The 24,306-nt window shown below is 42.8% G+C and overlaps 2 protein-coding genes across 9 annotated transcripts in view; one reads left to right on the forward strand and one right to left on the reverse strand.

Annotated features, from left to right (window-relative positions):
• The first annotated feature begins 9 nt into the window (after window positions 1–9).
• Window positions 10–11,523, forward strand: CENPL (centromere protein L). Its single transcript, XM_029618965.1, has 5 exons — window positions 10–285; window positions 1,729–1,899; window positions 3,349–3,600; window positions 3,773–4,318; window positions 10,355–11,523. The coding sequence occupies exons 1-5, from the start codon at window positions 175–177 to the stop codon at window positions 10,427–10,429; spliced, it is 1,155 nt and encodes a 384-aa protein (XP_029474825.1). The 5' UTR covers window positions 10–174; the 3' UTR covers window positions 10,430–11,523.
• Window positions 3,328–24,306, reverse strand: part of KLHL20 (kelch like family member 20) — a 139,721-nt gene continuing 118,742 nt past the window's right edge. For 3 of the 8 annotated variants that reach the window (XM_029618960.1, XM_029618959.1, XM_029618961.1), the window contains 3 exons: window positions 18,974–19,080; window positions 18,441–18,505; window positions 6,715–13,786 (listed from right to left, as the gene is read on the reverse strand). In XM_029618960.1, coding sequence (XP_029474820.1) covers window positions 13,734–13,786; window positions 18,441–18,505; window positions 18,974–19,080 — 225 coding nt within the window. In that variant the 3' untranslated portion in view covers window positions 6,715–13,733. Of the gene's footprint in view, window positions 6,135–6,714; window positions 13,787–14,268; window positions 18,506–18,973; window positions 19,081–24,306 lie in introns of those variants that run through there. The other 5 variants (XR_003859083.1, XM_029618964.1, XR_003859082.1 and 2 more) reach the window with 3 other exon arrangements.

Genomic DNA, 24,306 nt, shown 5'->3' on the forward strand with positions numbered 1-24,306 from the left:
CCACGCTTTGTCCAGCCAATTAGCTTCCAAAATGTCAGGACTAAGTGGCGAGGGCATGAGAGTGGGTGGTAGGCCGGAAACAGGAAGGTCGATGGTTTTTGTGCTAGGCATGCTGGGAAACTTGTTCGAATAGTGGCGCGCGGGCTGCCTGTTGCGGGGCCGCCGTTTTTCAGCATGAAAGGCGCCAGCCGCAGGAAAAGGCAGAGCGCTGCGGCCCAGGACCGCGTCGAGGCGACTGGGGAGAGCCGTGCTCTTACCGGTGACGGGTCAGTGCAACGGCGCACGGTAATTATAAGGAGCAGATGGAATTGTGGCTTGTGGGTAAAACAGGATAGGACACTCCAGATGCTGCTGAGTTTTAGGCGTTAAGCTCAAAAGATTAGTTTGTTCGTTTCTTGAATCATTTTGTGGTACTTCTATGTTTCATTTGGACCTACTCTATTTTTTTTTCCATTTTATAATTTTGCCATTAAAGATGTGCACCTTTTATGACCACACCCTCTTCACTTTTTAATGTTTTAATACGAGACAGACTCCCCTCGTCCCCTTTCTCTGCATTTCTGGAAAGATGGGTTAGAAATCTAAATAAATAAATTAGGGATTTGTGAAAAAGCATCAATACAGCAGCTACCTGGTACAGCAACTTCCATTCCCACTGGTGAAGGTGACAGAAGAAACATCTTCTCCCGGGCATTAAATACGAAGATGAAGACACAGAAATGAGTATAATGTGTTTCTTTAGCTATTGGTCGAATTGCCCAAAACATTTTGGCTGTAATCCTTTTAAGGATTTAGGTTACGTGCTTGGCTACAATGAAAATGTCTCCACCTTGTTTCAGATCTGATACAGTGCCCAATTTCCAGTTTTAAGAACATTAGTTTTGCATTAAGCCGAAAAAATGTCCGGAAAACTTTCAGAGGGGCAGCCATCAAAAGTGACACACAGGCTGGTAGCACTTTAGACTAACCAATTTGAGGACAAAATCCTGTGTATGCCTCTGTATCGCTCCATGGTGAGACCTCACCTTGAATACTGTGTACAGTTCTGGTCGCCGCATCTCAAAAAAGATATAATTGCGATGGAGAAGGTACAGAGAAGGGCTACCAAAATAAGGGGAATGGAACAGCTCCCCTGTGAGGAAAGACTAAAGAGGTTAGGACTTTTCAGCTTGGGGAAGGGACGGCTGAGGGGGGATATGATAGAGATGTTTAAAATCATGAGAGGTCTAGAACGGGTAGATGTGAATCGGTTATTTACTCTTTCGGATAATAGACTAGGGGGCACACTTAAAACTAATCGGAAAAAGTTCTTTTTTACTCAAAGCATAATTAAACTCTGGAATTTGTTGCCAGAGGATGTGGTTAGTGCAGTTAGTATAGCTGTGTTTAAAAAAGGATTGGATAAGTTCTTGGAGAAGTCCATTACCTGCTATTAAGTTCACTCTTAGAGAATAGCCACTGCCATTAGCAACGGTAACATGGAATAGACTTTTTGGGTACTTGCCAGGTTCTTATGGCCTGGATTGGCCACTGTTGGAAACAGGATGCTGGGCTTGATGGACCCTTGGTCTGACCCAGTATGGCATTTTCTTATGTTCTTATGTAAATCTTAGTTTCTATAGTAACACCGGCCTCTTTTGCAAAATATGATCTTTAGTTTGAAATGCTTTGGACACTTCTAGTTGTCTTTATACAATTAATCATTCTTTTTCTGTCCTGGTTGCATAGACTCCAGAAAACAGGTTTGGTACTCCTACAATAACCACAACCACAAGGCACAATGTTCAATTTATATCAAGTTGCTATACCCAACGAGGCCCAACACCTGCCCGCAGGAATACACCCTTTCGGCAGGTGCCATCTAAGAGAAAAATTCCACCAAACAGTCCTCTTCTGGAGGTGAGAGCTTTGAAATAATCATAATGAAATGTTTTGTAGAGGAACTTTACCTGATGCTGTATACACACAAGTTACTTATCTACCTAGAACCATGCCTTGATGTTGATCTGTTATTTATTTATTTAATTAAAAGTTTTTATATACCGATGTATAGCTAGCAGCCTTCACTCCGGTTTACAAGTACAACAACATATTACATTTAGCAGTGAAATTAGAACCAGATGAATATTCAACACACTTAATACAAGCAAAAGAACTTCAAACGATTATAACAGGGTGCAACTGTGATCAACCAAATAATTTATAGCTTCAAATGTTCTGAGTCATAGTCTCAGTAGTTCCATTGCATATCCGATAAGGTTATGCATTGGGTCTGTTATGTTATGTTGTGTAGGATTAACTGATACTGTCTTTGAATGTTTGGCCGAATATCAATGTTTTGAGCTTTTTTTTTTTTTTTTTTTTTTTTTAAATGACTTAATATTGCTTTATGAGCTCAAGTGCTCTGTTACTTTATTATGCATTTATTTTTTGCATTCAGAACTACAGAAGCATTTAAATCTAAAACCTTGAGTAAACGTTTGTTTTCCAAGATGTCCTTGCATATGCACATGTTGGGGTGGAAGGTTCTTTGATGGAATAGACTACTATAATCTTTATGCTATGCTCCTGGTGGGATAAGAATGACCAAAATATTTTTTCATGGCTCAAAATTCCCCAGGTACCTACTATTGGTTTGGGAAGAATAGTTGCTGATGACGGTGTGAGGCAGGACTGCCCATTGTGTATGTGTGGAACACAGCCTGTGTACAAGAGGGGCTGGAGAAGTGGGAGAGACAGGCAAAAAATACCCCCCCTCCCCAAATGGCTAGCATAATTATCATATTAAAACAAAAAAATTATGAACTTCCATGGCTTCTCAAAATTGACTCTTCATTTTCTAATTAATTTTCCAGCCTGCATATTTACGTGTATTGCTCCTGGTCTTTACTAAGCATTTTTTGTTCTATTGTAGCAGATTACTGTGGCCCCTGTCTCTTTTTATCCCTTTAACATATCTCTGAACAGTGCTTTATGTAGTGGCTCTAGCCATTTACTCAGGGAAGTAATATCGTGTTCAAGCTTCATATGAAAGCCAGTGCTAATCCTGTAATTTGCTTTATTTAAATTTACTAGGATTTGATCAATAGCTTTCTAAAAATACACAAAAAGGTTCATGAAAACCACAGTTGATATGCTTCTCCTCTTGTAGAAGAATGAAAAGTGCTACAGCATCCATGCTTAACTATTTTTAATAATCTAAACTTTTTTTTCTCTGAGGCAGACAATACCTATATAGTAGCAGCTTTAGTACTTGGATGTAGCAAAAAATTGTATTTATGTAAAATAGTTAGTTCTTTATCTTGTAGCATCATGTGTATTTGTGACCCTTTTTTTTTTTTTTTTTAGGAGAATATTGATCCTGTAAGGATATCTTCCCTTTTGCACAAACAATGGACTTTATACAGTGTGACTCCTATGTACAAGTTTTCATATGCCAACTTCAAAGATTATTCAAAGCTGTTGTCTGCTTTTATTACTGCTGAAAAGCAGAAGGGCCTTGCTGTGGAGGTGGGCATTGACTTAAACATGAAGGTGACGTTCTCTTCTGTGTCTGGGCTGAAAGGAAGTGAGCATGACCAAGGAGCAGTCTTTATCCAGGTATGGTTTTCAGCTAGCATTGATATGGTAGTGGGCTGGCTAGATACCCACCTTGTGTACATTCTTTTATGTTTGTGTGTGTGGGCTACTATTGAAGCTCTATTTACAATTGTAGTCCACTGTTTCAAGATCAAGCCATTGCTAGTATAGCTTTTTTTAACTTTATTTTTAGGTTACGTCAAGACTAGAGTTCTCAGCTCCAAATACTGAAGAGAAGGTGGTATGGACTGGCTGCTTATGGCCTACATTTGGCGATACGGACGTTTTATCTTGTTTAACTAATGATTTTACATGTCTTCCGCTGTTCTTTGTCAATGGACTGGAGACCCTGACAGCTCTGGTTAGGACTTGGTTCCAGAAAGCCTTTGATTGCTATTTCAGCCGCTTGGTTATCAGTGCACGGGATCTTACCTGGATGGCTGCTATGTGGACTGGATGCAAACTGGAACGTCAAACAGCTGCAACAGAATTTTTGTTTTCTGTGCCCCGTAGTCCATGTGGTCTGGATATTTCTTATGCTATACACCCTGATGATGCTAGAGCACTGTGGGAAAGCATTCACAAGAGTCAGGATGAAGTCACAGAGGAAGAGGTGAACTTATTCATGAACAGCCTTTACTCTCACTTTTTTCGTCATTTCAAAATCTACTTGTCAGCCATGAGGCTAGTAAAAGTCTCCACCGCTGTAGCCTCAGCTCACTGTGATGGAAAGGTGAAGGTAGGGAGATCTTTTTTGTGGGTATTGACAATTTCCTATTTCAATTGGGCTGAAATGGAGTTTAAATAAACAGCAGTTGATGCATTAATTTTGCTTAAATATATTTAAAAGGAGATGGATTAGCTATTGTCTCTGCTGTGGTATAGATTTGTTCCCTGTATGTACCTGGATCAGTCCAGACTCCTGCATGTATGCATCCCTGCCAGCAGATGGAGACAGTTAAACTGACACTGCTTCATATTCCCTAGTGCCACCTGCAGTTTCTCCAGCAGATGGGGGCTGGTGCAAAAACCTACAGTCCTGTAGTCTGCCTAGTTTTGTTTTTTCTTTTCTTGTGAGCCTTCCTCCCTGGGTTTGGGGTCTTGGGAGGAACCCTTCCCTGTTTAGTTGAGGTGGATGAGCTGAAGGTCTGTGACCTCTGTCCACTTGCTCCAGTTTGGTCTCTGGTGTGTAAATCTGGTGGTCCAGATCCAGCCCTTTCACGAGGCTGCTTAGGTTAGCTGCTGCTCGCTCTTTTGGGTTCTTCCTCTCCTTGGTTAATTTTAGCTGGCCTGAGCTGGACAGCTCTCTTCAGCCTTAGGCGAGGGGAGCTCCTTGGAGTGCTGCTTAAAGTTGTTTGCAGGAAAAAAAAAAAAGTGAACAGCAGGAGCAACTTGAGTGGCAAGGTAAGAACAGGGCTCTGACAGGCAGCTTGCCTATGATACCCTTTAGTAGCAGTCCAGTTGTTTCATGACAAAAACAGAACCATACACAATCCAAGAGAAACTCACCCACTATAATTGATACTAAAAATATTAAATCAAACACTCATGCTATGATTTAATCTCTGCAAAGCCCCTCCTCTACCACGGATACCAATGTAGAATGACTTGGTACTACATGAAGACCAAGTACTTACTATACTTAGATCATGCCCCTCCCTGGAGCACTATAGGAGTTGTAGATAATTCTACTTGTTCTTGGCAGGGAGAAGAGAGAAAACAAACTGCAGGATTTCCACAAAACCCATTAGGTTGCTGTCTTGATAAGAATGTATACATGTCCTAACATAAAATATCCTCAAAAAAATTGATCGATCCTGGGAAACTGGAATTCTACTGATCTGGAAGGGTGCAGCTTTTGCAGTAATGTTCAGCTCTTAGCTTATACAGTAGGGGAATGTCAGCATTTTACTAAAGACAACTCTATTACATTTTTTAAATCTCCTTTGGAGGTAGTGTTCTGCAAGTTCTATTCTACTTTGCTTTACTACTTTTATAGTCAAGGTGTTCCTGTGTATTCTACAGCGGCCTGGGTGCTTGAACAGAGCTTAGTTAAAACAAATTCTACCTCTATATTAGGAAATGGATTTGCACAAGGCATTTGACAGAACCACTCCTCAGGCACTTATTCATGGGCTAGGAGACGGCATCCTATTGTAGATTAGTAACTAAAGGACAGGAAACAGTGGGTAGGATTAAATGGTCAGTTTTCTAAATGAAGAAAAGTCATTAGTGGAGTACTAGAGGTATTTATACTGTGCTATTTAACATTCATAAATGATTTGGACCAGGGCATACTAAATGAAGTGATCAAATTTGCAGCTGACACAATTAGGCAAAGTTAATATATTGAATTGGAATGGACTGCAGTGGGACTTGAAGAGACTGGGCAACTGACTGGCAGATAAAATTTGAGGCAGAGGTAAAAATCTCAACTACAGGTACATGAGTGTCCCCTTGGGAAAAGGACCTTGGAGTCCTTGTAACAATATGGTGAAATCCACAGCTCAGTGTGCAGCAGCAGTGAAAACAAATCAAACAATGTTAAGAATGATCTGAAAAAGAGAGAAGAATAAAAGAGCATCATATTAGCTCTAGCCAAAGCCCAGGTGCAGTTCTAGCTATCCTATCTCACAAAAAGATAGTTGAACTAGAAAAGGTGCAGAGGAGTGCAAAATTATAAAAGGGATAGAACTCTCCTGTGATAGGTGATGAAGGCTAGAGCTCCTCTGTGGAGGCATTCTATTAAACTAAGCAGCAGCAGATTTAAAACAGTACTTTTTTATTTAGTGTACAATCAAGCTGTGAAACAGTGCCAAAGGACACAGTCAATGTGATTGGTATAGCAGGGTTTAAAAGAGGTTCTGACAAGTTCATAGAGAAAATGCATACATTAACCAGATAGACTAAGGCAGGGGTTCTCGGGCCACACCCAGCCAATCATACTTCTTGTTCACACCCAGATCATCCAGACAAGTGGGTTTATGCATCCCTACCAGCAGATGGAGATAGAGGCATACTACATAAGAGTGCTACCCGTAGGCCCTCAGGATTTCTGTTCATACCCAAATCAGTGGTAGTGGTGGATACCTGCAGTCTGTTAATTAAAAAAAAAAAAAATCGCATCCTGATGGCTTTTTTTTTTTTTTTTTTTTTTTTAAAGGAGCAAAGCATTTGCACCCTCCAGTTCATAGATTTTATCTATGCTGGAATCTCAATTTAGTTCTGCAAGTTGTGTGACCCTTCTGTCAAGTCTTTAGACAGGGCTTCTTTGAAGGATCTTATGGTGAAGGTGGCAGTTCTAGTGCTATTTGCTCAGCTAGACTGATTTCTGAGTTCTAAGCCTTATCATGCAGGGAGCTCTTTTTGTGGATTTCCAATGATGGGATTGTGTTGCAGGCAGTTCCTTCCTTTTTGCCCAAGGTGGTGTCTGCCTTTTATCTTAGCCAGAGTGTGAAGTTGCTGGGGTTTTCATGTTTGAGTCTGATTCTCCCCATGCAAGGGAGCTTCATCTTCTGCATGCGTGTCAGGTTCTCTTAAGATATCTCAAGGTAGCTAATGAATTTCAGACTTCGGCCCACCTTTTTGTGTTCAGTAAGCCAAGAAAGACTCACTGAACACAATTTCCCGATGGTTGAAGGAGGTGAATTTCACTAGGGCTCAGGCAGCCTCCCTGGCAGTGTGTCAGTTGGTGTTGGCGCAGATTTGTCAAGCAGCAACATGGTCCTCTTTGCACACTTTCACTAAACATTACTGTTAGCATACTTTCCCCAAAGGCACCCTATGTGCAGGTCTTTCTGGATCCCACCCAGTGTAAAAGGGGCTTAGTACATCCCACTTGTCTGGACTGATTTGGGTATGAACAGGAAAGGATAATTGGTTCTTACCTGCTAATTTTTCTTCCTGCAATACTACAGATCAGTCCATAAGCAGAATGGGCTGGGCGTCTGATTAATTTTCAAAAGATCTCTCCTGATTCTGCTGATGATGCAGAGTTTAATTTTGTTCTGAAGATAATTGTATATAGTTCTCACAGTTTGGAGATTTAAAACTATTTCTTTCTTGATCATAGTGCAGGGGTCAGTTTGGTGGGGAGTTCCAACTTATTCCCCAGCTCTTTAGAGGAAGATTTTTCTTGGCTTGGGTACAGGTCAATACTGAGGGACTGCAGTTGGCACACTCATATGTAGCAGTGACTCAGTTCTAGTTCTCTGCCTCCATCTGCTGGTAGGGATGCATAAATCCATGTGTCTAGGCTGAGCTGTGGTATTCCAGGAACAAAAACTAGCAGGTAAGAACCAGTTTTCCTTTTCAGGTTATCCACACTGAATATGCATGATAAATACATGTAATAGAAGCAATGCTTGCAAATCTGCATCACACATTCATTGTAGATATCCTGAAAACATGACCTGCTGGATATATCCTAAGGACTGGGGTGAGAGCCACCGGACTAAGTAAAGCTATTGCTACCCCTGAGCAAGAGTAATGGAAAATTGATCTACTTTACTGGCAACTGTTGGAGATAGGATACTGGGCTCGATGAACCTTGGTCTGAACTAGCAGGTCATTTGTTCTTATGTGAGGTACTGAAGCCATATTAAAATATAGTAAAAAAAAAAAAAAAATTCTAACCAAATTGATAAGTGGGTGCAGATCATGTTTTTGGATTTTAGATTTAATTACTGGCTCTTCCAAACTGTGCCCAAGCTGAGATACAAATTCAGGTACAGCAAGGGATTACACTAAGGGTCTGATTTACTAAATTTTCCCCACAGTCGGGGGAGGGGGGTACAACTGCCTTAGTAAACTAGGCTCTAAGTTTATACCTGAAGAAATGTCAGATGGTATGAATTACCCACGATTACAAATGCAATTTAAAATATTTATCATTTACAATAAGTACATTACTTGTTAGGAAACAGCATGTGTGCAAATATTTACACAAATACAGAAATAGTATATACAACATTTGCTTTCAGACCCAAACAGGATGGGGCAAATACATATTTTATTCTTCTCATTTAAACTATTGTTTATAGTTCCTTTGAATTATAAACAATAGTTTTAAATGAGAAGAATAAAAAATGGCTGGGCACTGGTAGCCTCTCATACTAAAACATAACACCCACTAGGAGAAGAGACAGCACCAGGAATAGGGATTTCAAAACCCTGGCCTTTTCTCAGCTAAAAAAAAAATTTGACACCCCCCCCCCCCCCCCCCTGCAGTTTAATCACACATTTACAGGGAAAATTAAGCCAAAACAAGGCACCCAATTGCAATACACCAGAATGAAGTAACAAACTGCTTCCTTTTACACGGGGTAGCTTTGGAAACAGAAGGGTAGAAATAAACCTTGAAAGTCAGGAATCCCTATTTCAGAAAAAAAAAGCTTTAAAATATAATCCCGGTCAGTCAAGCCAGAGTTGCTACCAAGGTTGCAGGCAAAACAGTCATCCAAAGATTTTTCAAATTCCTATCCAATGAAACTTGAGGAAAGTTCAAATCTTGCAAAGCATTTTGATGGCAGATAAGCTTTAGAGATTGGAGGTATTACATTTTCAGGAATTTAATACCTCAACATACTTTTGTAACATTTCAGAGGAAATCATTTTTTCTCTAGGAAAATTAACCTAATATTCCTTCTTCTAACAACATTCTCTTAGGAAAACTTGTTTGTTCTTGAAGTGAGGTAATTTCCAGTCCCTGAACTTTAAATAGTAGAAGCCTGCTCCTGTAACTGATGAACTGCCAGATTCAGACCTTGGAATTGGCCCACAAATTGACCCAACTGAGAAGAGAGCTTGGTCAATGCCTCCTCGATAAGAGCCAAAGTTACCTTCTGTGATTTTAGTCTTTCATCTTGATTAAGGCTCTGGGGAAGCCTGTTCCACTGCCCTCAAGGAAGGGAGAGATGTAGCCTCAGGGAAGGCACGCTTCTCCACCTCTGCCAGGTGCAGCTAATTTCTCCACAGCAGGCACTAACTCCAGCTGAGCCAGCAATTCTGCAGGGGGGAGCACTGGAAGATGTCCCCCTGCTGAAATGATGGTGCTGGAGAGAGCTCAAACATGGCTGTCAAACTCTATACAGCTCCAGCGTGAGAAACTTCCAAATGTGGGGCGGGAGTCTGAACCTTTGACATGCTCACTGCCCAAGGACCTTGTTCCTGAACCAAAATGAGTCTGGTGGTCAGAGTAGAGAACAATCCATCAGCCTGCTAGCTGTTCATTTTTGCTGATGGGTGCGTAAGTGTGGGCCTTCCTCTTGCCCATGAAGCAAGAAAGCAAAGTTTTCAGGGGGGAAAAAAGCAAGAGAAGGAAGGGAGCTCCAACACCAAACAGTGTGCTACCTTGGGTCTGCCCCCAACTGCAATCCGAACCCTTCCCTGGTTTCCAAACCTGCTGCTCTTACTGCTGGGTTACACCTGCCTTCAGGCCAGGCATAATCTGTGCCTGTAAACTATACTATCACTATACCCCCCCCCCCCAACTATAGCACACTCTACTCATTCGTTATTGATAATGGAGTGCATAATGGTAAAATGAAGCAGATGTAATTGATTTAAAGTAGGATTGCACTTGTTAAACTGTTTACCCTTATTAGATTCCTCTAGTACCTTAACTGTTAACTACTGCAGTTCAAGTGCCAGTGTAGTAAAATGTGAGATTACCCATGACTAGCCAAAGAACATTCTCTATCATAGTATGTTGTACACTACTGGTTTCATGGTTTTTGTTCTGACACCTCTTCACTCTTTTTTTTTTTTCTTACAGTTCCTGTCTACTGTGCATGTGATTGGTGTGCTGGCACTATTGACTGAACTGGCCATCAATCAGATCCAGTATTAGCACCTCTGCATACTAAATCATGCTCCAGTGGGAGTTTTCCACCCCACAGTCTGTTATAGTACTGGGCTGTCCAAAGGAGCTGGTGCCATTGACTTACTTCCCTTATTCTAAGTTAAAAACAAGCTGCTTTATCTGTTTCTTGCTAATATTTAATCTTTTTAAATATTTTATAGCTTTTATCCTCTTCAATTTAATACCAATAAAGATTTGTATATATTTTGTTTGAATTGTCTATTGGGAATTATAGAAGGCTATATTTGTTTTCCTTTGTGTTATTATTGCCACTACTTAAATGTGATGTGCAGCACAGGATGAACTCTGTATTCTCTGCCTCCAGCAGATGGTAGGATATAGTTTGGTAGTGCAGCAAGATTTGTACTAGGCTTGCTGTTGCTAGGAGTGGTGTCTAGCACCTGGTACACGCACTGTAGTGAACACAAGGTGTGAGAGGAAAGATTTCAGTTGGCAAGTATTAAAGAGAAAAATTAGAGCAGTGAAGGTGTCTTGTGCTGCAAAGGATCCTCCTCAAAATGCCTATCTCCCCCTCCCTCCAAAAACATCACTTCCCCCATTGTGGGCTTGAAGGCCTGTTAAAGTCAATAAACAGAAACTAAAACCCTCAAAAGTGCTAAAGTTCAAAGGCATGGAGGTGACATCCCTGGTTTGGGTAAGTTACTTTGGGGAAAGTATTTTTCAGCCAGCTCTGCCTTTATCTATCCTGCACTACTTAAGGGAAAGGTGGGGAGGGGGTAGGCCTCTGCCTTCTCATAAACAAAGTGGAGAGGCTACCAGGGAGGGGCCTGCAGTGGTGTTGCTTGTGTGATGAGGCCTCATTTGTGCCCTTTGCCTCAACTTAGGAAGCTCTCTGGGCATCCTCTTAGGCCTCAGAGCAAGTGCAGGCTAGGGGAGACTCAGTGTGCCAGGTTTTGGCTGATTCAGCTGCCATTTTAGATTCCCTTTCAGTGAGTTTCATGGCATCCCAGCTCTGAATGATTCAGTAAGTTTTTGGGGGAGGGGGGAAGCCCCCCTGTATTGACCTCTATGGGAGTTAAAGAAAATCTGCCTCTCCTTCAATGTATGCATTCTCCAGCTGATTTTTCTCCTGACTTTTTTTAGATTGCTGCATCAGATCGCTACAATGTGGGAGATCTGTCAAGCTAGGGCAGTGGTCCATATCTCAGCCAGAAGATAGTGTGGCCTGGTAAACAATTTTTTCTTCAGAGGCTTCCTTTAGGGAGGAGATGCTCTTTGAGAAGGCCATAGATCAGCCAAATTGCACTAGCTCTGTTTTCTTGGATGAGGAAGAGGTGGACTGAATATATGATTGGATCATCACTGTGAATTACTGTCCCCAAAGGTGAAAAGACTCATGACTGGGACTCCCTTATTAAGAGGGTTCACAAGTCTTTCTTCTCTCTGGAGATGGGAATCCCCTTCAGCAAGTACCCTGAGAGCAACCTCAAGGGAGTGAAAAATTAAATTTCCTAGGGTGTAGACAGATGGACTCAGGACCAGTGGGTTTATGGTCCCCTACCAGCTGATGAAGACTGAACAAGCTGACAGCATAGTGTATATAGTGCTGCAGTGACACCAGCCTTCTCATGTTCATGCAGATGGTGGATGTGTATCTTCCTGTGGGGACTGCTTTGAGTTTTTTGGAAGGAGAAATATAAAATCTAAATTAAGGAAAAGAGCCCCACCCTCCTACAGTCATACATAAAGGTCCCTCCCCCAGTTGAGAATTCCTGAGGTGATTTCTGTGGTCCCTCAGAGGTATGCCTTGGTCAGGGAGCTGATTTTGCTGGCACAGGATGTAGCTGCTTGAGCAGCTGAAAGGTAGCAGGTGCCCTCTCCCCCTACAGCCAGAGACCATCTCTGTGCTCAGCCAGGTAAGGCATGCCACTATCCATGCCAGGTCCCTCATCAGTCTCCTATCTTAGCCAAAATAGGAAACGGACAGACGGATCCCCATGATCTTTTGTTATCAAGGACTCAGACGCCAGGGGCAATGGAGCAGACTTTTTGGTGCCAAAAAAGCTGCTCCATCTTGTCCAACTGGGAACAACTGCCCTTGGGAGTCAGCAGGGCACCCTCAGACATTGTGGGAAGCCCCCAGGCAGAGGATGCAGATCTTGTGTGGATCCATGATGGACATGGTCCACAGACCAGGGGGGAATTTCTGAAAACCAGTCAATACCATGAAAATAAGCTGGCGCGCAGGTGATACCTGACTGCCACAGAGAGGAGACACACTGTGGAATAGACTGCATAGGAGAAAATGTACCTAAGACACTAGAGGGAAACTATAGTGGGAGAGGCCCAGTGTGGAAGTAAAAACAGAAGAAAAATTGTATGGAAGATTTGAAAATTTTGGTGAGAGCTCCTAAACCACCATGGCAACTGTTTCATGGAAAAAATTAGATTCAAGAGGGACCCCCATGTGGCCACACAGATAGTGGCATGCTGGGCATGGTCCATCTGCCAGTCAGTTTCTAGAAACTTTGACAAGTTTTCCAGGCCAGGCTCCATCTGATGTCACCCATCTGTGAGGACTACCATCCTACTTAACATAAAAAATATCTTCAGCATAGATGGTCTCTAGCGCTCTGTCAGGTTATTTGTGCTCATTCTGCTACGGCATAGTCTTCTTCCTGGGTAAAAGGAATTGCTATTGCGCTGGTAGATAGTAGTGAGGCAGCGACTTGGCAGTCCTTGCATTCTTTTGCTAAGAATTTCAGATTGGATGTGTTTGCCAAGGAGAAGGTGGCCTTTGCTTCCTCCTTCCTAAGCTAGTTGGGCTTTGGTATGTCCCACTTGTCTTGACTGGTGTAGGATAAAATGAGAAATCATCTATTTTTTCCATGAATTCCACTCCTCCAGGCCAGGACCCTTCAGGGAAGCTGGGCCATACTGAGGAGGAAGTCTTTGTCGTCAGGTACCTCTCTTGTACAGATGCATTACAGGGGTAGATCCTCCACTTTGCCTTTGGTTGTTTTTACTTTCCTTTGTGTTAGGCGTCATTCCTGTTCCTTACAGGGCACGCCTAGGTCTGCATGGATCCTCTTCCCCATAATGAACATTTTTAAAGTTTTAAAATGTTTTTAAGTTTGAATGGTTGTGCTCAGCACTTTGTTATAGAAATGCTGAGTTGCTCCTATGTGACACCCCCTTTATCTGCTGGTGGGGTAACAATCTACTTGTTTTGAGTGGACTGGTGTAGCAGAATCATGGAAAGAAAATTAGCAAGTAAAATTTTCTGCTTTTGCTATTCTACATTGTGGTTAGTGTAGAAAATTTGTAATACTTAAAAATAAATATGTAGACTAAATGCTTTTTTTTTTAGTATAGCACTCCCAACTGCAAAAAAAAAAAAAAAAAAAGCTCTTAAGACACAAATTGACATCCAGCTGGAAATTAACCTATGGTGTAGGTTTTTACGTAACTACCCCTATGCCTTAAAAGGTAATGGTTTGTTTTTTTGGGTCTTTTGACAGTGCAACAAGTTAGTCATGCTCCTGGAATTGCTGGTCCAGAAACTACAAAGACCAGCTCCTTTTGGCACAGAAAACTATAAAAGTGCCATCTTTTGAAAACCAGGGCAATCAGGATTCAAATCCCATTGAAATTTCTTGTGACCTTACTTAGATGAGTCACTTTACCCTCCATTGCCTTTAGGTACAAACTTAAATTTAAGTCCCCAAGATATGGGAAATACCTACTGTACCTGAATGTAGTCTGCTTTGAATATTGCAAAAGATGGAATATAAATACACATTACTACATTCTAACTGGGTAAAACTCAGAATATTTAACAAGTACAGTAATAATGGAGAACAAAGTCACTATGTACATATTTATTTCATTTTTTTTGTACAAGTTCCTCATGCTAGAAAAATGTAAACATTTATTTACAGAATACTTACTAAAAATAGGTGCAAATGGTTTTCATAAGTAATAAACCTTTATGCAGAGTTAACATTAAAATCAACACTCTGTTTAAGCACCAATCCTGAACATTTAGGGTCAGATGTACCAAGAGCATTTGCCCCATGTGTCTCTTCGGGAAATGTGCTTTGTACATATGATCCTTTTCTCTCTTTTAAACTATATTGTCCTATATGGATCAAAACAATTTAAACCATCAGAATGCAGGCTAACATAAAAATGCCATGTTGAAATACATAATAGCAGATAGACACCAGGTGTTCCATATTTCAATACTAAATGGTTTTGCTTTAAAATAGGAACCTTTTAAAAGATAATACCCTGTGTTTCTCTTATCCCTCTTGAGGTGCTTTGATCAGCTGCTGAAGGAGGGGTCTCAGCAGAGATCTTCTTTGCCATGATCCACATATTCTAACAGTTGACACTTTTCCCTGTTTTTGGTGGTTAAAATGGTATAGCGCCTGCTGAAGTCACTACAACTCAGCTTTACCCATCAGTTGTTGTTTTTTTTTTATTACTGGTGACCTAAGGATTTCAGCATTTGAACAATGAAGTGGGAAACAAGCATACCATTAGATTAAAAAGATGCACTGCAGTCTTATTACAACAATCCATGATTTGTTTTTAAGAAACCTTCAGCAAAAGCAGGTGGCATAAATATCCAAGTGTCTAGTAGGGATGTGCATTCTTATGAAAAGTTTTTTTTTTTTAAACTAAACCAAAACAAAATTTAAGGTGTTTCTCTCCCCCCCCCCCCCCCCATATCATCGCTGCTGCTGTGTACTGCTTTGGGGGGGGGGGGGGCCTGTGACTAGGTTTTTTTTTCTCTCAAAGTTTTATTGGGGAATCAGGGTCAGCAGGGAGGTTTGACCTGACACCCCCCCCCCAAGAGTCACTTAAGTTTTTTTTTTTCCTTTTTTTGTTTTAGGTATCTGCAAAGAGTGTGCACTGTTAGCCAAAATAAAAGGAAAAGACAACACTAAAGAAAAACAAAAAGGGTATAATGAAATGAAAGGCAAAACTAGATGACATTTTTTTGCTCTGCACAGCACTTACGTGTATTGATATGCTTGGCTCCCTTTTCATCCTACAGGTTTTGTCTGCACCTGCAAAGAATTCTATCTGTGTGTGAAACTGGACTTTCTACTTGTGCTAAGACTTTATAAAAGTGTATACTGCAAGCAATCTAATTAACCTATTGCTGCCCTAACATATAGATATGTATGGCCTCTTGCAGTATACTGAAACCTCAGAAAGAGCTCTTCATTGCTTTCATAAATTTAAGTACAACTTGTACAAATGCCTTTGTGAGTTTTTTCTTAGTACAAAAATTGAAATTCTATCAGTATTAGGTAAACCTGACTTTTCATATTGCTACACTCTATGCTTCCTCTACATTGCCACTTGTTTCAGAAACTTCTGGCCTCAGCAGCTAGCTATAATTTTCCAGTTTTCTGATAGCTGATCTCAAATTGTCCGCTCGAGCCACAGGAACAAAGAGGTAGGACAGGAACAAGAGCAGGAAGATAGTGAGATGTAGTGCAGAAGTCTGATACAAAATATCTTCTGTATTATCAGAAAATGTAAACATGATTTTGGAACATTATGGAGTTTAGTATTAAAATATGTTTTGGTTTGAAAAGATTTTCATTTGTTCCATGGAGGCTTCCAGATTCAAACAATGTGGCAACTATGACAGATTAAGGGTTTTAAGATGCTAGACTTTCTCCTTTGATTTTAACAGGCCAAGAACATTTTTATAATGGTGCAGTGTTACTATCTAAACAGAATCTACTTAGACATACTGAGTCAACCTGCTATTTTAACACTATTCCTCTGTTCTGCACCTCCTACAGAACTGGGAACACACAGCCTGCTGTAGAATGGGTTCAGGAGCCAACAATTACTTTCATTTTTCTCAGAAGACATGGTATTTCACCTTCTGAGTCCATGACTATAATTTGTGCATCTTCACTGCTGCGGGGTCAGTAACAGTGAAATATTGCTTTAGGATGCTCACTGAGTATGGTGTACAAATCACACACTTAGAAGCTTAAGGATACACTGGTGGAAATGTAGACAAAATTTGCCACATTTAAACTATTAAAATTCTAACTGTTCTCCAAGAAATGCACATGGAAAGGAAGAGAATCATTGGTGAGAATACCCAATTTACTTAACAGTAGCCAACTTAATTCATACAAGTTTGAACTGAATTCAGCAAACTGCATCTTAAAAATGTAATTAATGCTGAAGATCACACATTTGGTTACAACTCTTCCATTACAGTTTAAAAGATCATTATACTTAAGGAAAACCAATGTAACTTATTTTCAAGATATTCACTAAGATCCTTTAAAGGTGCCCCATGGACATTTCCACAGAAAGCTCCTTTTTTCAGGGAACTATAAAAAAAAAAAATGAGGGAGGAGCAGCCAATAAACTACAACATAATGTAAAGCAGAGGTTCCCAAATCTGTCCCAGGGGATCCGCAGCTAGTCAGTTTTTCAGGATATCCACAATGAATATGCATGAGATGAGGCTCCATGATATGCAAATTTCTCATGCATATTCATTGTGGATATCCTGAAAAACTGACTGGCTGCAGGTCCTCCAGGACAGGCGTGGGAACCACTGACAAAGTGTTTTGGCACCCAGTATTCTTTGCTTCTTACTACATTAAATAAGCAAAATACAACCTCCAGATCTGTAAAATTTCCAGATGCCAAGTCACACACACTGGTGTTTAACATTCAGTGCCTACATCTCAGTGCAGAGGGGCTACTGCAGAATAGTCTGGCACATAAGCTACCACTATGGGGGCAGGGCCACAAGGAAGAGGCTAGTGAAAAGTGGGTAAAAAAGCCAAAACAATTTTTAAAATGGCTCATTTTGACTAGCACCTAGGTTTCAAAATGCTATTTCCACCCCAGCAACATCTGTATTCACTAAACAGATTTAGGCAAAATGTTCTCTTACTGGACACAAGAGGAGAGGGTAATAAGAATGATGCAGGCTGTAAGTCTTTGAGACAAAATATTAAAAGCAATGTTTTTCACTGTGAACTATCCTGAATCCTCCCTGTTTTGCTTCTTGAAGACTGGCCCCAGCTTTAAAACCAGCAAAACTTCAAATTCCTAGACAGTGAACAAACTGATGGATCTCAAGGACATCTCATCACAATATCCCTTTTACCTTCCACTCATTGTGACACTGCACATTCCGGAGCTTAATTCTGCTCTAGGTGTTTTCCCCAGTCCATATTCATATTAATTTGCAGTTTGTTTCCTCTGAGGTGCCCATTTCCATAAAAGTGCTTTTAGATTAGATTAGAGAGGTGTAGAAAATTAGTTTAAAAACAAAATCCAGATACCCATCCTTCCAAGGGCACCAACATCCATTCCTTTGGAACGGTGTTCAATACCTTCACATGAATGGCATTTTAATAGTGGTTTATACTTAACCTTCTTAATCTGCAGTTTTGAACTCCTATTAAAATACAAAACAGGAGCTTGGCAGATGAAATGGAGTGCATTATAAAAAATAAGCTAATGCAATAAATATTTTTCTGTGCATAGTCCTAAAAGCTGTTTCCATGAGAGTCGCATCTTACCGATGAGTGCTTCTGGTGTTCTTTGCCATAAGATGAAGCATTGCTCTTAACTGTAACATTTTTCCGTCTCAGAGGTCACTGCTCCTGGCAAGGACATGTTCAGTTTGCTTTAGTCCTAGCTAGCATGACAGCATATAAGTGTTGCATTTTTTTGCTAGAATCCTTTAAAACAAAAAAAGTTCCGTCGAAATGAACATAAGCTTAAAAAGAGCGCAGTAAAGCTTCAGCGGGAGATGAGTCTAATTGAGCCTGCTGAATCTTGCTTCCCTTGGATTTGCCTTAGTGTAAAGTTATTTGCATGTATTTCCACGGGAAGAGGCACTGGCAATGAATCAAGTTAGAGCTATGTCCCAAGCAAAACACTGGGAAATCCAACACTCTTCTCAGTCTCAAAGTACTTAAGGGAAAACTGACTTTACTTCTCTTAGGTATTTACCATATATGGGACTCACAATGTGTCATTTTGATTACACCAACTCCACCTCCCAGTCTGCGATAATTCATTCCACCATACAACCTGTGCAAAAGAAAAAAAGATACAGCATATCCTCATTCTGAAATGGAGCACTACTACCAAATAGGAGACATAGTTTTGGGTATCTACAACCCCTTTTGGTTGAAAACTTTGCCGAGGCAGTTCCCTCTAGCTTAACTGGAACCGGTGTCTATTAAGCTACAGCATCATGAGCTTACATTTGTAATTAATACTACACAGATTTTTTTTACCTTCATTTTATTACCCTGCATCCCCATCTAGCCCAGCCAGCCATTACAGCAACCAGTCCACAGACCTTGGCTTCTTCTGGAACCTGGTACATGTGCATCCTGAGTCTGGCCAGTAGATGTTACTGTTATGCAATGGCCAAGATTCTCCTCACTTCCCCTATCTTACATAGAGGGCCATGAACTGAAATCAGGATGTTATGTGCCAAGCGCCCATCAGGATAACATGCTTGAAATTTGAATGGATAAAGTTAAAGGTTACCTCCAAGTGTTGGCATCCGGATCAAACACTTCAATTGTCTTCAAGTATGTTGTTCCATCAAAACCTCCTACTGCCATAAGCTGTCCATTCACCACTGCAAGGCCAACCTGTTGCACAAAAGCAGAAGAGCATTACAGTACAGTACGCACAGTCTTACTCCTAATATGTAAAGAGGAAAATAAGGATGAGCCTAGTCAGATGCTGACACTATGACAACGTTCATGTTCCAAGTGGCAATAAATATAAGGCTGTGTTAGCTGTTCAGTCAATATTGTTCTTGCTGGCTGGCTGTTTTCCGCTCCAAAAGCTCTAGCTAATTTAAACACAATATTGACAACAAATATTTGTGTGCAAAAAAAAAAAAAAAGCTGCTTTCTGGTGCAGGATTGATGCATGGTACATCCAAATTCATAAAAGATGATTTATAATGATTCAAAGATTGTCAAGTCTATGTGGAATTTACTTAGCTATTTTTGTCCTGGATCAGGATTTGGTAATGTTCCATTATGCAACTGTGTGCTTCACACCCCCAAAGTGATTGCATGTACTCAGAGCAAATTCTATCATTATAGTGCTACACAATGTTCAACTTTGCCTTGGACAGTACTACATTATAATGCAGTTCCCTGTACGGGCCCGGATCAGTCCAGACACTGGGTTGAGCCTCCTTTCCAACAGATGGAGATAGAGAAAAACTTGAAGGGTATCCTGTATCAGGACAGTGCTCCCCCTGTGTCCCTTCAGTATTTCTCTGTCTCCAGCAGATGAAGGTGGCAGAACCTGCGGTTCCCTGTTTGTTTGTTTTTTTTAGCTAATTTCATTCTTTAAGGAAGTTCTTCCTTTCCTCTTTCTACATTTCTTCAGGATCAAGCAAGTATTTTGGCAAAGCATTTGAACCCGCCTGTCCGGGATACATGTCAGTCATGGAGTCTCAATCTGGTGCTTCGGGTCCTCTGCGAGGTGCCTTTCGAACCCCTCAAACGGGCCACGCTCAAAGACTTCACTAGGAAAACTGTCTTAAGAGTGAAGTCTTTGAGCGTGGCCCGTTTGGGATTGTGGTTCCTGTCTGCGACTGAGTAAGTTGGGAACTTGGGCGTTTGACCAGATTGCCAGGAGGTCCATGGCTGGTGTTTCCCAGCAGTTTACTATCAACTGGAAGGCTGTGTTCGACAGCCTCCATTCTTCTGGGTCTAAACTTTCTCTGCTGGGGTAATCCGCAGTGATGTCTTTTCCCGCGATGTGGGCGGCTGAGATCCCTTGTAGGTTTGCTTCTACCCACGCCATTAGGGGATCTATTTCCAGGGACACCTGTTGGCTTCTGGTTCCTCCCTGGTGGTTGATGTAGGCAACTGTTGTTGCGTTTTCTGATATGACTGACCGATTCGCCCCAGAGTGACAGTAGGGAACGCCGCAGGGGTCGCATGTGAGCTCTTGCCCATGGGACCACCTTCCAGTGTGGATGACATGAGACAGAGGACTTGGAGGTAGTCCCACACCTTGGGGCGAAGACGGATTAACAGGTTTCGCAATTGGTTCATCATCTTTGTTCTCCTTGTGGAAGTCAGGGTCACCTTGTCTTGTCTGGTGTCGAACTAGACTCCCAGATATTCTAGAGATTGGGAGGGCTGCAGACAGCTCTTGTTCGTGTTGACCACCCACCTGAGGTTCTCCAGTAGAGTTTTGACTCTGGTGGTCGCCTGATGACTTTCCTCTGAGGATTTTGCCCTGATCAGCCAATCATCCATATATGGGTGTACGAGGATTCCTTCTTTCCTCAGTGTCACCGCCAATACAACCATGATTTTGGTGAATATTCGGGGTGCTGTGGCTAGCCCGAAGGGTAGTGCCCGGAACTGGTAGTGGTGGTCCAGGATCGCGAATCATAGAAAACGTTGATGCTCGTGGTGGACCGGGATGTGCAAGTAGACTTCTGACAGATCCAGGGATGTGAGGAATTCTCCCGGCTGTATCGCTCTTATGACCGAGCATAGGGTTTCCATGTGGAAGCGAGGGACCTTCAGGTGACTGTGACGGACATGAGGTCCAGAATGGGTCGGAACGTACCCCCTTTCTTAGGAACAATAAAATACATGGAATAGTGCCCAGTATTTTGTTGTTGCGGGGGTACCGGCGTTATGGCCTTTAAGGCGAGCAATTTGGTCAGCGTGGTTTCCATTGCCATCCTCTTGGAGAGGTCGTGACAGGGAGATTTCACAAATTTGTCCAGAGGAATGTTGTGGAAATCCAGATAATATCCCTCTTGAATGATGGTTAGGACCCACTTGTCCAAAGTTATCTCAACCCATCTTTGGTAGAATAGGGCAAGCCTGCCCCCTATGGCTTCTTCCTGTGGATGGGCCAGCTGATTTTCATTGTGGGGTGCAGCTGGGGCCTGGGCCAGAGCCCACTCCACTTTTGTTGTGCTTGTTCCGAAAGGACTGGCCCCTGCCTGCGGGGCAAGATGTTTGATATGTACTTTTGTACAGTTTGAAACGCTGTGATCCCCTGCCCTTAGATGTTCAGAGCGAAGGGCATGGCTTCTCTTGTTCTTGTCCTCCGGTAGCTGCAGTAGTGGGGATTTGCCCCATTTGTCGGCTAACTTCTCTAGACGCTTCAGAACAGGAGAGTTCCCTTAAAAGGCATTCTCATGAGTCTCGTCTTGGACGTCACGTCGGCCGACCATCTTCAGAGCCAGCGTTGTCTTCTGACTGCCACGACGGACGAAACGCCTCTGGCTGTGGTGCGTACTAGGTTGGAGGTCGCATCCGTGAGGAATGATACTGCTGCTTCTAGTGCTTCGACGGTCGTGGTGGCGTTCCTGGTCTTAGATAAGCAGGCGCGTGTCACCACGTGTAGGTCAGAGGCAGAGATCTGTAGTGATATAGCTGAAATGTCGAATGACTGAGGATGGATTCCAGACATCAGTTCTGGGCATCCTTGAGTGCTGCTCCTCCCTCTACTGGGATGGTAGTGTGCTTAGTGACCGCGCAGACCATGGCATCCACTTTGGGAATGCCAGGAGATCTTTGGCCGCGGGATCCAGGGGGTACATGGCTGCCAGGGTCCGCCCCCCCTTTGAACGTGGCCTCTGGAGAGTCCCATTCCAGGTCAATCAGCTGTTGGACAGCTTGCAGCAAAGGGAAAATGGCAGGAGGCATGACGGAGTCCTTTGAGAAGGGGGTTAGTCTTCGGTTCCCCTGCAACACTTGTGCCTGGTATAGCGAACTCTTTCAAGCCGTCTGCCACGAGGTCTGAAAGCTCATCTTTGGCGAAGAACCACCTCATGGTTCGGTAGGGTTCCATTCCTGGAGGGATTTCTCCTTCCTCCAGGGAGACTTGATCCTCGTCCGAGGTGTCAGTGTCCCCAATGCTGGGGCTTTTGGGTGGGTGAGGCACTTCTCTGGGTTTAGAGGGTCCCAGGATGTTAGGGTCCTCTGGGGGAGGCTGTGGCATCAGAGGCGCCATGTGGACGAAGGTATGTAGGCCTTTGAAGAATTCTACCCAGGAGAAAGATGCTGGGTCTAAATTGAGAGGTGCTGCATCCCCAGGGAGGCCCGTCTGAAGGAGGATCCCACTGGGGCTAGCGAGGTCCGGTGTACTGTCTGTGGATCCAGATCCCAGTACCTGCTGGGGAGGACCTTGGGCTGGACCACCCAGGGCCTCTTCACACTGTATAACCAAGGCCGTGACCTCTTCTTGCTGGGCAGAGGCCCTGGGCCTAAGCTTCTTGTCCGATGGTGCCATGGTTTGTGTGCGCCACAAGAAACTCCTGTTTGTGCGTTCAAACGTTCACCGGGAGGCTGAGATATGCGCTCCGGGTGCGTCGAAGTTGTGCGTGTAGGTCGGAGGCGCGCGCAAAAGATGCACGCGCCGCTGTGCGCACAAGGCTTACTTACGCGCCTGGCCCAGTTGAGCGCATGGCTGGGCTCCCGGTGCCGGTGTGTGCACAAGTGATTTTGTGTGCACGGCCCGCCTCTGTGCGCACAGAACGAATCGGCGGACAGGGTGGTGATCCAATGTAAATGGTGACTGCGACCACGTGGGCAATATGGCTACCATCTTGGAGGGTCTCCACGTGGGAGGGCCCTCGTATCGAACCAGTGTCTAGTCCTAATAGGGCTGATCAACCTGGCAGCATTGACGCCGGCTGGCGATCTGTGCGGCTATTCGAGCCTCGGAGACCGGAGACTTAAGAAGTTTTCTGCCTTAACTTGTCTCAGCGCTTCCCGGTCTCTTTCCGGGCGGTCTCCGGCTACAGGGGGAGAGGGAAAAATACCTTCACCGCCACACTCAAATTTGCACCCGCTGCCTTTAACCGCACCCGATGCCGGGGCCTAAGTCCACGCCGGGAACCAGCTGCCGGACCGAGGCCCATCTCTGAGGGATCGTGGAAATCACCTCAGGAATCTCGACTGGGGGAGGGACTCATAGGTATCACCGCAGGAGAGCGGGGCTCAACTGTAGAGTTAAGTTTTCTCTTCGTTTTGGATTTCTTTGGTTAGAATACTCTAACGCTGAGCAAGCGTGTATAGAGTCCCGAACTGCTATGGAGACGGAAAATACTGAAGAGCATGGTGTCCTGCAGGGGTATATGTACTAGGGCTGACTTCGGATTGAAATCTGATCAGTCTCCAACTGCTATTAGGGGCACACTATACCCATTGGTCCTGAGACCATCTGCTACACGCTAGGAAATAGCTAGATTTTCTTCAGTTATCCTTACTGGTCCGAATGGGGCCAGTGCTGCTGCTGGTTCTAGGCTGATCTGGGTACGGGTTGAATGGAGATGGCATAAAATCTGCAAACCTGACAGAGGTCAAGTTAACCTGTTAAGCCAAGCTGAGAGAGTACATCTGTATGGGGGAAGCCCAACCTGCTGCACTTTTTGAAAATCGACAGCAGTCACTATAGACTTTTCTTTAGAAGAACTGCCACCAAAAAGAGCCCTTCAGGTTCCCTCTCATTAATCCTATTGCTATTAATCTAGAAGAAATAAAAATCAACCCTCTATGGAATATTACTTTTCTCTGCAGCTCAAGCACTCAAAAACTGTCAACTCCAAAACAAGAATTAAAAAGAACAGTTAATTATTCAGTTGAACATAATTCTAACATGACTACTTATCCCTGGTTAAAGATAATGTGTTCTCACATTCTAAAATTGAAATGATAAAGTGAGGAAAACAATTTACATTTTGTTGACTTTCCATCTGTGTCTACCGGAAATGTGTTTAAAAAGGTGGAGTGGTAGGAACTGTAGAGCTGAGCAGCTGGTGTGGATGAGCAGTCTAGCTAGATTTTATGGTCTTTTTCTATCATTTTCTACTTTTCTAA

Source organism: Rhinatrema bivittatum, chromosome 10, assembly GCF_901001135.1.
Source record: "Rhinatrema bivittatum chromosome 10, aRhiBiv1.1, whole genome shotgun sequence".
Classification (NCBI taxonomy): Eukaryota; Metazoa; Chordata; class Amphibia; order Gymnophiona; family Rhinatrematidae; genus Rhinatrema; species Rhinatrema bivittatum.